We start from the raw sequence: 14,343 nt of genomic DNA on the forward strand, positions 1-14,343 counted from the left end.
CAACAACACTCTTCTTCTACTCTCACATTTTTCCTCTGTTTTTCTTTTCTTTTTTCTTGATTTTTTCTACTTCAGTCAACATTAAGTTAAGACCCCAGATAATTTTTTCAGCAATTAAGGTCAAAAAATCAAAAGGGTCAATTTTATTTTGGGCTTTTCTTTGTGGGTTTCTTTTGATTGATTGATTGAAAATGGGGGACGAAGAAACCCTAGGATTTGGGGATTCAGGAAAATTGAAAGGTGAAATTGATACTTCAGCACCATTTGAGTCTGTTAAAGAAGCTGTCACTAAGTTTGGTGGTCTTGGATTTTGGAAGCCTGTTTCCAATTTACATAAATCCACTCATTCTTTTCTGGTAAATTCTAGCTCTAATTTTGTTTTTTTAGTATTGTTCAACAACACTTTTCTTCTACTCTCACATTTTTCCTCTGTTTTTCTTTTCTTTTTTCTTGATTTTTTCTACTTCAGTCAACATTAAGTTAAGACCCCAGATAATTTTTTCAGCAATTAAGGTCAAAAAATCAAAAGGGTCAATTTTATTTTGGGCTTTTCTTTGTGGGTTTCTTTTGATTGATTGATTGAAAATGGGGGACGAAGAAACCCTAGGATTTGGGGATTCAGGAAAATTGAAAGGTGAAATTGATACTTCAGCACCATTTGAGTCTGTTAAAGAAGCTGTCACTAAGTTTGGTGGTCTTGGATTTTGGAAGCCTGTTTCCAATTTACATAAATCCACTCATTCTTTTCTGGTAAATTCTAGCTCTAATTTTGTTTTTTTAGTATTGTTCAATTTTGTTTTACAGATTTGTACTGAATTTGTTTTTGTTCTGTTTCAATTTTTATGGGTTTTTTTAAAGACTGAGAATTTGATGGAGTAAAATGTATGTATTCCTATGTGTTTGTGTATGTGAATTTTTGTGGACGCGAGCTAGCTTAGCTGATTAAAGTCGTGAGGACGCCCAACCGGGTGTCGGTATATGTGAATTTGTGATCATATAAATTTTTATGAAGTGTTAACATGATAGTTGGTTTTCTGGTGTAAATGTGTAATTAATTTTTCTTTTTTGTAGTTGGGGTTTAATTTGAATATTTTAGTCATGGAAAATGTGAAAGGATTTAGTGTTTAGTAATCAGTAGTGTAGTAGCTAAATGTATTTAAATTTCAATTAGGAGGAAAGTGAATTCTTTAGGTTGGAAATGTTTAAAGTGGTTAGTGTTTCCTGGTTGCGTACATTTGAATTCCTATAAATTTGTTTGTTGGACCCATATTTAATCGATGATAGAGTACATTGATTCATTTTAGTATGATCTTATGTTTGCGATTTCTAGCTTTGAGGAGAAATGACGAATATAGGAAGTTCGATACTTAGTGATGGTATATTAAGGAAAAATTGATTGTGGTTGGATTTAAAGATGTTATTCGGGTTAGACATTATGATAGGAATGAGTGGTGTGTAGAAAACTAGTTAAAGTGGTAGTGTGGAACTAGTTGGTGTTACTTAAAAAAGGAATGTGATTAGTGTTGGCAGGATAGCCGAAATATGAAAGGGTAAGGATTTGTTTGGATGGGTTAGGACTCTTAGTAGTATGGCTGTTTATATCAGTCGATGTAGGACGCTAGGACACACACGGGGGTTGATGGAAGAACATTGCCATAGTATGATTGTTTACAGCTTTGAGACGTAATGGCGGAATCAGGAAGTTCAATGTATCTCGATTCAAAATATAATTCAAAAAAATAATGTCTTAGGGTGGGGAGTAGATGAAATGCTTCTCTTATTGAAAATAATTGAAGAAGGGTGGTAGGTAAATGGTTCATCAACTCACATTAACTAAGATTAACTCGAAAGATTTATAATCAACTAATGGGTAAAAATCAGAAAGACTTTTAGCATATTTGCACTGTTATTTTAACCAATACTAGGACTGTTGGACATTTATCTTGTTGAATGAAATCCAAAATAAATGGAAGCTGAAGTTCAATTAGTGCCCAAATAGGTATGTTTTTTAGGATCATACGATTTGCTTTGTGGAAGTAGTTGGGGTATCAAATGTAATAGTGATAAATTATTGAGTTGAAACATTATTGTTCTACTATTATCTATATGCCAAATATCATGGTGCATTCTTCTGATTTTGTCAAGAAAACACAGTTCTAACTATTTTTTTAATCTTATGTTAAAATATTATAGCCCGGTGATGTGGAGGAAATTGATGTGGCAAAAGTGGAAGAACAAGCAGCCGAATTGGAGAAAGAGCTGATCTTGAAAGAAAAAGATACGTTTGAGGTTTTAAAAGAACTCGAAGCAACCAAGAGGATTGTTGAGGAGCTCAAGTCAAAGCTACAAAAAGAAGAATATGAAGCCCAAGTGAATGTTAGTGTTGATGGGAAGCCATCTATTGTGAAAGAAGAAGAGGAGGAAGATGCAATACACCCACAAGCTCCACCTATTTTGGTGTATAGCAGAAGGCAAAGGAGGGGACAGGAACAACAGGGGCAGCAGGACACTCCACCAACACCAACACAAGCAACGGTTATCTGAGTGTAGCAGGGGACACTTTTGGAGTATTAGCTTATTAACTGTGGTAACTCTAGCTTGTTGACAAATTGTAGTAAATTTAGCAATTAAGGCGTTTTGTCCGATTACGTATGAGTTGTAGTATGAGTTGTAGTAGTATAAATAGGTGAGAAAAGAGTAGAAGAGAAAAGCAGAAATTTGTAAGGAACTCTTGGAGAGTAATGGCCTAAAGCCATTGTTATCTTTCTCGCAAGCTTTTAGCTGCCATTAATCAATCAAACAATTCCCGTCTTAGCTATTTATTGTCGTACCACGTAGTCCGTTGCACTTGGTATCAGAGCCGGAATGCCGCCGACTCCGTTAACGGTGACACCAGAGAGGGTGGCGGCGCTAGAGGAAAGAGTGGAGGAAATCTTCGAAAAGCTCGGTGAAGGGGAAGGTTCGCTTCAGCATACCCTCTTGAAGAAACAAGATGAATCCATTGACAAGGTGAGGCAATCGTTGGAGAGAAGAATGGATCGATTCCGTCAAGACATAACCCAACATGTGAACATGGCGACGAGCCGACAAGATAAGGTTCTAGACGAGATTCGCGACGCCTTGAAGGGATTGGGGGGTCAGCAGGCGCCATCGCATGGGGCGGAGGAAGAAGTGGAGCAGCCTCAACACGCGGCAGGGGGTTACCAAGACACACCAATCGGAGCAAGGGCTTTCAATGGCCTCCGCTTTGGAAATTGGGAGGCAGGGTTGGGTGGTGCATTTCGCCACCACGAGAACAACCAGGAGAATCGCAACTACCACGAGACTCGCAGCAACTGGAAATTCCGTAAGTTGGACATGCCCACGTTCGACGGAAAAGACCCAGACGGGTGGATCTTGAGAGGAGAGCAATTTTTTCAATTCTATCAACTGTCGAAGGCCGAGAAAATACAGGCGGCGGTAGTGGCGTTTGATGGGGACGCGCTCCAGTGGTATCAATGGGAACACCGTCGCCGGCCAGTGGTTCTCTGGGAAGATTTGAAATTACGAGTGTTAAACCAATTCCGACCTATTAACGCCGTCTCGCTACACGAGCAATGGTTGGCGGTGCAACAAACCGCCACGGTGGTGGAGTATCGGAGGTTTTTTATAGAGAAGGCGACGCCTCTTCCTGACATTCCGGAGAACATTCTCAAGGCTCAGTTTATTAATGGATTGAGGGAGGAAGTAAAGGCTGAAATTCGAATGTTGAATCCGATGACCTTGGATGAAGCAATGGACTTGGCGGTGCGGGTCGAGGAAAGAAATCGGGTAGCCGGGTTCAAGTCGGGTGGAGTGTTTACCAAACCCGGACCCTATTCCTACTTTAACCGGAGCCCCGCCACCACCATATTAGGGGCTGGATCCAACCAACCTCATCAACCCACAAATCAACCCAACCCCACTTGTAATACCCAACCAGCCCGAAGCTTCGGCCCAACTCCTACTGGCCCAACCCACAGCAATCAACCCAGCCAATCCTCACAAAACTCCCTAGCCTCTGTAAACCAACCCACAAATTCCTACTCAAACCGACCATACCCAAATTCCTCTCAGTTTAGTGGAAGTGTGAGAAGATTGACTGAGCGGGAAATGCAAGATAAAAGGGCAAAAGGCCTTTGCTTTAAGTGTGATGGAAGATGGACCGGACCTACCCATGTTTGTGGAGCTAAGGGGCTTAGTGTGTTGTTAGTAGAGGAGGAAGAAGGTGAGGAAGGGGGGGACCTTGCGGTGATGGAGGCACCGGAGTTGGAAAGTGAGGAGAGCCCGGTCGCCGTGTCTATGAACTCAATTATCGGGTTATCCAATCCAAAGACGATGAGGCTTAGAGGAAAGATCAAGGGGCAACCGGTGGTGATCATGATCGACCCGGGGGCCACCCATAACTTCATATCTTTGCACACCGTGGAGAGTCTTGGGTTAGTAGTATCGGGTGACACTAGTTTTGGGGTGTCACTTGGGAATGGGGAGAATATCAAAGGGAAGGGGCAATGTAGAGGAGTATGCGTGGAATTGGGAGAAGGGGTAGTGGTAGAGGAGGATTTCTTACCTCTTAAGTTGGGAAACTCGGATGTGATCATGGGTATACAATGGCTCGAGAAATTAGGAACCGTGCTCACCAATTGGAAGTTGCAAGAAATGAGTTTCTCCATGGATGGGAAGACCATGGTAATTAGGGGGGATCCAAGCTTGACCAAGTCGGGAATTACCCTTAAAGCCATGATTAGAACGTTGAGGAAGGAGGAAGGAGGCATACTAGTGGAAATGAGCAAGTTGGAGAAGCAAGTGGGCTGCCCCATTGAGGATGGGCCGAAAATCAGTGGGCCTCCAGAATACTTGCAAGAAGTATTGGAGGAGTTTTCCATGGTGTTTGAGTGTCCAAGTGGATTACCCCCAACAAGGGGACATGAGCATTCTATAGTGCTTAAGGAGGGTACTAACCCCATTAGTGTCCGGCCCTATCGATACCCACAATTCCAAAAAGATGAGATCGAAAAGCTCATCGAGGAGATGTTGCAAGCGGGTATCATAAGGTCGTCCACGAGTCCCTTCTCAAGTCCGGTGCTTTTGGTGAAAAAAAAAAGATGGATCATGGAGATTTTGTGTGGATTACCGGGCCCTCAACAAAGAGACCGTTCCCGATAAATATCCCATTCCGGTAATCGATGAGTTGCTAGATGAGTTACATGGAGCAAGGGTATTTTCAAAGCTTGATCTCAAAGCCGGCTACCATCAAATATTAGTTAGACCGGAGGACACTCACAAGACCGCATTCCGGACTCACGAGGGGCATTACGAATTTCTTGTCATGCCTTTCGGTCTCACTAACGCCCCGGCGACTTTCCAAGCTCTCATGAATGAGGTATTCCGACCCTATTTGCATAAATTTGTCCTTGTTTTCTTTGATGACATTTTGGTGTATAGTGTTAGTGAAGAGGAACATAATGCTCACGTGAAGTTAGTCTTAGCCACCCTTAAAGAGAACTCACTGTTTGCCAACTTAAAGAAATGTGAATTTGGGAAGCCCAAAGTGGCTTACTTGGGCCACATAATCTCTAAAGAGGGATGTGCTGTAGATCAAGAGAAGGTGGGCTCAATGGTTTCTTGGCCCACACCGAAGTCCATCCGAGATTTGAGGGGGGTTTTTGGGTTTGACAGGATACTGCAGGAAATTCATTCATCACTACGCTCATATCGCAAGGCCAATAACAGAGCAACTCAAGAAAGACTGTTTCGGGTGGACTCCGGCCGCCGATGAGGCGTTTAACGCCTTGAAGCAAGCGATGATCTCGGCGCCCGTACTCATCATGCCCGATTTTTCGAAGGAATTTGTTGTGGAGTCGGATGCTTCGGGGTACGGCCTCGGAGTAGTTTTGATGCAAGGTGGGAAGTCGGTGGCCTTCTTTAGTAAGGTGCTCGTCCCTAGAGGACAAGGAAAATCGATATATAAGAAAGAATTGATGGCGGTTTGCCTCGCCGTGGAGAAATGGAAGCACTATTTGTTGGGTCGAAGATTTGTAATCCGAAGCGATCAACAAAGCCTCAAATACATAACACAACAGAGGGAAATTGGGATGGAATTTCATAAATGGGTTCGGAAATTGGTGGGGTTTGACTTTGAACTTCAATACAAACCCGGGGTGGCCAATAGGGTGGCCGACGCCCTGTCGAGGCGTGGCGAGGATGAGAAAAAAGGGGAATGTAACGCGATCGTGGCCACGCAATTGGTGAACTGGGATGAATTGAAGGAGGAAATCGCGAGAAGTGGCGAAATTCAGAAATTAATCGCGGAGGTCGAGGGTGGACAAGGACCCCGTGGTTATACGGTGGACAATCATCAGTTGCTGTACAAGGGTCGGGTCGTCATTCCAAGGAATTCGGTGCACAAAACCACCCTATTTCGAGTCTATCACGACTCACCGGAGGGAGGACATGTCGGTGAAACTAAGACCTATTTGAAAATCGGGGCGGATTGGTTTTGGGGTGGGATGCGGAAGGATGTGATGCAATATATACGAAGCTGCTCAATTTGTCAGAGGAATAAACACTCTCAACAAACTCCGGCAGGGTTGTTGCAACCGCTGCCCATCCCCGAGAAAATATGGGAGGATATAAGCATGGATTTCGTAGAGGGTTTACCCCGATCGAAGGGAGTGGATACCATATTTGTGGTAGTTGATAGATTGTCGAAGTACGCCCATTTTATTGGGCTCAAGCACCCTTTCTCGGCGTATACGGTGGCGGAGGTGTTTGTTAAGGAGGTGGTCCGGCTTCATGGAATTCTGGCCAGCATTGTATCGGATCGGGATAGAGTGTTTTTGAGCAATTTTTGGAGAGAGTTATTTCGGTTGCAGGGGACTGTTTTGAAGCGCAGCACCTCCTACCACCCCCAGACCGACGGACAGACGGAGGTGGTAAACAAGCGGCTTAAAACGTATCTCCGCTGCTTCGCGGGGGGTCAGCCCAAGTCTTGGGCAAGGTGGCTGCCGTGGGCCGAATTTTCGTACAACACCACCCCTCACTCCGCTACACTGATTACTCCTTTTATGGCGGTTTACGGTAGAGAGCCTCCCAAATTGATACGGGTGGGAGCAGGACATACTTCGGTGGGCACCGTGGAGGAATTGCTGCAAGAACGGGACTTAATCTTGGACGAATTGAAGTTCAATTTGGTGCGTGCTCAGCAGATTATGAAGAGTAATGCGGATGGTAAGCGTCGGGATGAAGAGTTTCAGGTGGGGGACTTTGTGTTCCTCAAATTACAACCCTACCGACAGCGGTCTTTGGCTAGGAGGCCTTTTGAGAAGCTAGCGGCTCGCTTCTATGGACCCTATGAGGTGGTGCAGCGTGTGGGTCAGGTGGCGTATAAGTTATTATTGCCGGAGGAATGTCGCATTCATCCCATTTTTCACGTTTCGCAATTGAAGCGCGCTGTTGGTGGTATTCATGTTTCCCCCACCATCCCCGCACAATTGACCCCGGAGTTGGAGATGGTGGTTGAACCAGAGGAGGTGTTGGATGTTAGGCGCAAGAATGGGCAGCAAGGTCGAGTTGAGGTGTTAATTAAGTGGTTGGGGGTTCCAGAATTTGAGGCTACATGGGAGGATGCCGTAGCAGTCAAAGAGCAGTTTACGAGCTTCCACCTTGAGGACAAGGTGGCTCTTTTGGGGGCCGGTATTGCAATACACCCACAAGCTCCACCTATTTTGGTGTATAGCAGAAGGCAAAGGAGGGGACAGGAACAGCAGGGGCAGCAGGACACTCCACCAACACCAACACAAGCAACGGTTATCTGAGTGTAGCAGGGGACACTTTTGGAGTATTAGCTTATTAACTGTGGTAACTCTAGCTTGTTGACAAATTGTAGTAAATTTAGCAATTAAGGCGTTTTGTCCGATTACGTATGAGTTGTAGTATGAGTTGTAGTAGTATAAATAGGTGAGAAAAGAGTAGAAGAGAAAAGCAGAAATTTGTAAGGAACTCTTGGAGAGTAATGGCCTAAAGCCATTGTTATCTTTCTCGCAAGCTTTTAGCTGCCATTAATCAATCAAACAATTCCCGTCTTAGCTATTTATTGCCGTACCACGTAGTCCGTTGCAGAAGAGAAGGAGAATAATCCTAATCTCTCAGCTCAGAAGCTTCCAGAAGGTTCAAACCTTGTACCATCATCAACTCCGGGTTTGATATTGATGGAACTTAAACAGGCTAAGTTGAACCTTACCAAGACAACGAGTGATCTTGCTGAAATTCGAGCATCTGTGGAATCTTACAACAAGAAGATAGAGCGAGAAAGGGTGTCCTTGGAGAAAACTCGTGAAAGACTGAGATCGAACACATTGAAGGTTTCCTCACTTGAAGAAGAAATAAACCACAAAAAATCTAAACTGGAAGATGCCAAGGAAGCTAACAACGGTAGCAAGGACATTGCAGCGGAGCTTCAACGGTTGAGCGATGAGGCAGAAGATTTCAAGAAGAAAGGAGAGACTGCAAAGTCTGAAGTCATGAAGGTCATGTCAGAGATTGAACAAACAAAGGCTAAGGTAAAGACAGCCGAGTTCAGATTGGTTGCTGCTAGAAAAATGAAGTTAGCAGCGAAGGCTGCTGAAGCTGTTGCTCTTGCTGAGATCAAGGCTATAGAGCAGAGCGAGAATTCAACTACTGAGGAAAACCTTGAAAAAGTAACACTTACTCTTGAAGAATACTCTACCTTGAAAAGCAAGGCTCAAGATGCCGAGGAAAGTTGCAATATAAAAGCCCTTGAGGCAGCACTTCAAGTTGATGAAGCAAATGTATCGAAAATGGATATTATGAAGAGGGTAGAAGAAGCCATGGACGAAGTTGAAACCTCTAAACAGGCATTGGAAGATGCTTTGAACAGAGTTGAGGCTGCCAATAGGGCTAAGCTTGGTGTTGAGGAGGCTCTTCGGAAGTGGAGATCTGAGCATGGAGAGCGAAGGCGTTCCATACAAAACTCAACCAAATTCAAGAATCCTTACCCTTCAAACCGAAGGAGAGATTCTTGGGTGCTTGATGTGAATGGTGTTAATCTAGTAAGTGACGCGAAAGCCCCCGTGTTAAAGTCAACCTTGTCAATAGGGCAAATACTTAGCCAGAAGTTGCTCATCACCGAAGAATATGAATCAGGGAAAAGTAATGTTAAACGGAAGGTTTCATTGGGTCAGATGCTCGGGAAACAGAACGCTGTCATATCCTCTGCTTGGAAGGTGGAGAGTGACTGTGGGGGTTCTCAAAAGCAGCTGCCTGCCAAAAGGAAGAAGCTTGGATTCGGACGATTCTCAATGCTTTTGCCCAAGCAAAGCAAGAAAAAGAAGCAGCCCACTTCCGCGGCAAGGTAACAAAAATGCCTTACAAGAATTGCTACTTGATGTATAACCTGACTGCTAGTTTATAACATTATTTGTATGTTTTTGTATACCATTCTATTTCTTGTACTTATAATTCTAATTGTCTGGATTTACTTCCTGTCCCTATGTTTCTATTGAGTACTTACCATGTATTAGCTCGGCCGTGCTTCTTTGTATTATAAAAGCTAAGCGTTCTTATTTCTTAATCGTCTTGTGTTACATGCTACATGTATGTTTCTGCCTCAGAAATTTGCCAAGTTTCATGGTGAATTTCCTGCTTGATTAATTTATCATAACAGTATGATGGTGTTAGGGTCAACCGTCAGCATGCATAGTGAAATATAGCCGTTACACCCTTTTGTTTTTAATTATTACTATTATTATGGTGGTAAAGTAGCCGTTGATCATCAAAAAAAGAGATTTGTTAATGTGCCATGTAAGCAGAATTTGCGGCTTTACTGCATGCCATTTATGATTTAAAGTAGCCGTTGGACTACATGACTAAAATGTTGTCTCTTGTGCTCTTTTTTTTTTTTTAATCATTACTGTATTTTATAAACAGTGAACTCTGGATGGCAAAGCAAAGCAATTGGCATGTGTTGTAAAAAATACTTCGTATTACATTATTTTATTTTTTTTACTTGATAAGGACCCTGACCAGACCTTAATCTTCACGGTTTATTTGGTCCAATTTTGACGAGTCGATTCGTATTACATTAGTTGATGTTACATTAAATAACAAATATTAGGAAGTACTCCATATGTTTTAGGAAAATGTTAAACATACAATAAGTTGCCTATAGTGAAGATGTTAAAACACCATGGTACAACCAAATGGATATGTGTGTCAATTTGTGTCGAAATCATATATCGATCAATATTATGCAGTACACGTACTTGGTATTATGCAGTAAATGTGAATATGTGATGAAGATTGAAGACGATGTAATGTTAGATTTTCACGCTATTGAGTGAGTATCACCATTCTTGATCATAGACGTCGCAGTAAAATGTTGTACCCTCTTTTTAGATAGTAATATGGAATAACCAACTAAATATATACTCTTAGTAAATTAACTTGGTAGCCTCAATTATTAAGTGATACAATTAAGACTAACAAAAATCGTCTGAAAGTAGTAAAGATTGAAAACAGTGTCACAGGGTGGTTCTTCTGTTAGTTTATTAGCCTTGCACATTAAGTAAATGATTGGTACAAAGGAGGAGATAATCGCGTAAATTTTGGACTATAAATTAGTAATTATGCTGTAGAAACCGCGTTAATCCATTTACAATTCCTCCTGATTTCGCCTTGGTCTCCTGTAAGCACATTAACCTTTCCCAATTTGACCATGGCTTCATTAAACATTTTCTGCCATTGAGCACTGTCTGAGGCGTAACGTTGGACCATACCTTTTGTGGTCTGTTCAACAGCTAGTGATACATCGAAAGGGAGCGAGCCCCTGCCTTTCATAATGTGGTTGTAGAAGGCGTTGCCCCAATCGGAGTTATTAGGATTGTCGGGAAACAAAGGTACTCTTAACTCCCCGAACAACACTTCCTTAGATTCAGGACAGTACTTCTGCTTCTCCATCTGCAGGAACTGCTTGTCAACAAACTTTGCTGTATCAGGCATTTTATCCATCGACCCAACTTCTGCAATCGTGTTCTGGCATCGGGTTTGGCCTATCGAGTGTGACCCCTCTAGCACGACCATGTCCTGTAACGTAAGACCTCGGTCTGCAAACGCTTGTTGCAGAAAAGCAACAGTATCATTTCCCTTAGGAAGGGCACTTGCAAGGCCACCAGGAGTGTTGAAAGAGTCACGACGTCCTGCAGGAACATCATATTTCGGGTTTCCTGATAAAACAATCATATCTCGAGCTGCGTATGCTAAAAGATCTGCACAGGATACTACACCGGGACAGTGCTTCTCAACCTCTGTCTTCGCAGCATCTAAGGCATCCAAGCCCCTTAAGGAATTTCCATTTGCTGGGAATGTCATTTCTGCGTCGTAACAGTTGTATCTTTGAGCGGTGAGAAGGATTGATGCATCACATCCCTGTTATGATCACAGTGAGCTAGCAATCTTAGCATTATTATGTGCATGAAGGAAAAAAAAAAATCACCTTTAATCACCATTTTACTGCATTAGAAATCTAGATAATCGCTTAAACCGAAATAAATTAAAATCTTTATATTATAGGTTGCCTAGCAATTTTTACCACCAATCTCTTATATTTTACCTTGCATATGTGCCACAAAAAATAAAATAAAAACTTGCTTTGTTAATGGTCACTTTAAAATGTGGAGGTTTATTTGACAAGATATGAAAATGTCGTACAACTGACGTATTTTTTTATGGTCCATTTGATTAAAAAAATGTGGTTACAATATTTACTTTAATAGTTTAATTTGTATCATCATCTTTCTTAAAAGGTTGTCGATTAATGTCATTGCGTGCATTGTGCAAATTGAAAAAAATTTCATGAAGAATTATATATATTTTTTCGGAATTAAAATGATATTTTTTTATGCCTTTTATTAACAAAGTTTTCATTCAACATATAGATGCAACATTATAATTTATGGATGAATATGAATTTTGTTATAAACTTACCGTGATATAACAATCATGAAAATGAAGACGGATAATACCAGGAACAATTCCTGGATTCTCTTGTGATTTTTTCCAAACAACATCACCAATTATTTGCTCTACATTTGGGCAACTTAAATTGTAGAAATCTACTCTGAGTTTGTCACTAATCGCAGTCGTATTTATTTCTCCTCCCCGAGATGGAGATGGAGATGGAGATGGAGATGGAGACGGAGATGGTGCGGAAGGGAATAAAGGAGACGATACGAGTGGGAACGAAGATGGGGATGAAGAATGATTATTAAGGCCTATAATGCTAAGAAGGGTCGTGAGAATGGCTAAGGGGGACTCCATATTTGGTGATCTCACCAAATCACCCCCTCTTTTTTTTGGTAAATCATTAGAATTTTGCACTTTTGTTAAATATTTATGTGCTTTACAAATAAAAATTCCCTGATATTTGGATGACAACCAAGAATGACTTGTAGTTTTCCTAATAATTAGCTTGTTTTTTACCTTCGTAAAACTATAATTAAAATAGAATGTGAAATGTAGTGTCTAATATCTGGCATATGTCTAGTTTTAACAAAAGTATAACATACAAGTTTACAAATTTGTGAATTTGTGATAATGATTTCTCATTTTTATACATTTTTTGTTCATATTAATTGCCTATCACTTAAGGTCATGGTTTGTAATTTTTTTTCCGTTCGATTCACGGGTTGTTACTTAAGTTATTTTTCTTGAAAAGTGTCGGTGGTGTTGTTGAATTTAGTTGGGTATATATACATAGATATTGTAGGGCATGAAATGACACATTGGTTTAAGTTATATTTAAGTTTAGGAGATGAAAAGACTATTTTATTGTTAATGTAATGAACACTAATTAGTTTAACTTTAACTTATTATATTGAATATTAAACACTCAATTTTCTTACTTAAATTTGTAAGTTTTAGAATGCATAAAGATTAAAGAATCAAACATTATTTATATATATTTTGTTTTTATATTAAAATGAGAATTTAAAAAGAAAGGATTTTTTTTTTTTGGACATTCAAAAAAAAAAAAAAAAAAAAAAAAGGTGACATGTGACATATGAGTGATTATGGTGGCATGGGGCTTAGTTTTAGATTTGTGGTTTTTGTTTTTAAATACTAAAATATAGATAGATAGATGTGTTGCTTATATACAAGTCATTTAAGGTGGAAAATTTTGACATTTGTTATCAGGGAAAATACTCGCTTCACATTTGCTATCGGTTATTTTATTTTATTTTATTTTTTAACTTTGCTACCACCTAAATTAGAGTTTGTTAAAAACTTTTGTGATAAATTTTTTAGAGACATTTCGTGAATTTTTTTTATTTTTTTTATTTTTTTTTTTTTGTTTTTTTTTTTTGTGTGTGTGATAAAAGTAGTAAGAAACTAAGAATAGTATCAGGCTGCCTATAACCACAATAAACCTATATAGCGGAATTGCAATAAGGCAAGATAAATAGTAAAAAAGAAAAGGACACACAACATTAATTCACATTGTAAAAAATAGGAGTACAAGCAAACTCTCACTATACAACTCCCATGCAAAGGAGTAGGAGGGCAAAAAGAAATAGTTGATTAGTAGATAAGGAAAATAGGTAAAGATTTATAAGGAGGTTAAAATGTGTTAAAGGCTTATGTGTGAATAGATATGGATTTTTGTATATGTATCCCTTGATTGAATGTCCATCATTAACATTTATAGTTGTAGATGGAGGTAGAAAGAAATGAATATTCCAAAACTCCCTTCATCATTCTTATCCATAATAATATTCTAGAATATTCACGAACCATATTTCTTGTTGCTTCCAATGTGAAGAATTTTCTTGAACGTTTAAGTAAATAATTCAAGAGAAATTATGCGGATAAATTAACTTCGCTGATTTTTTTTTTTTTCCGAAAACTTTAAAAATTTGCACAAACGTTCCACCAAATAATGAGCTTATAAAATTTGAGCCATCTAACAAGATAGTAAAGCAAACAATCAATGATTAGCTAAAAACTAGTAAGTGTAAAATTGCATAATTTGTAAGCAAAATTGTCCGCAACACCCTAAAGTATGACTTAGGTGCACTGAGTACCTTAAACTTTGCATAGTAGATAAAACACCACCAACTATAGTGTTAGGTGCGACACATGGCTTAAATGAAAATTCCTAACCACTTATTTTCACGGGAGGAGGTGAATCTTCACTCTCCAAAACAGTTTAAAGAAATGGTGAATAGTTCCCATCCACCTTTTTGCCTCAACCTCCGTTTTATACCTCAAACCTTTTTTAACTAATCATACTTAGACCATCTTCAATGA

General features: G+C 40.2%; 2 protein-coding genes across 2 annotated transcripts; one reads left to right on the forward strand and one right to left on the reverse strand.

Moving 5' to 3' along the window:
• The first annotated feature begins 368 nt into the window (after window positions 1-368).
• Window positions 369-9,602, forward strand: LOC110690640 (WEB family protein At2g38370-like). The gene is made up of 3 exons (XM_021867491.1): window positions 369-750; window positions 2,194-2,427; window positions 8,148-9,602. Exons 1-3 carry the CDS (start codon window positions 586-588, stop codon window positions 9,393-9,395), a joined length of 1,647 nt encoding a protein of 548 aa, XP_021723183.1. The 5' UTR covers window positions 369-585; the 3' UTR covers window positions 9,396-9,602.
• A 971-nt stretch (window positions 9,603-10,573) lies between these two features.
• On the reverse strand, window positions 10,574-12,447 carry LOC110690809 (peroxidase 5-like). The gene is made up of 2 exons (XM_021867694.1): window positions 12,022-12,447; window positions 10,574-11,463 (listed from the first exon to the last, which is right to left on the reverse strand). The coding sequence occupies exons 1-2, from the start codon at window positions 12,352-12,354 to the stop codon at window positions 10,663-10,665; spliced, it is 1,134 nt and encodes a 377-aa protein (XP_021723386.1). The 5' UTR covers window positions 12,355-12,447; the 3' UTR covers window positions 10,574-10,662.
• Window positions 12,448-14,343: the final 1,896 nt, after the last annotated feature.

The sequence above is a fragment of the Chenopodium quinoa genome, unplaced genomic scaffold, assembly GCF_001683475.1.
Source record: "Chenopodium quinoa cultivar QQ74 unplaced genomic scaffold, ASM168347v1, whole genome shotgun sequence".
NCBI classification, from domain to species: Eukaryota; Viridiplantae; Streptophyta; class Magnoliopsida; order Caryophyllales; family Amaranthaceae; genus Chenopodium; species Chenopodium quinoa.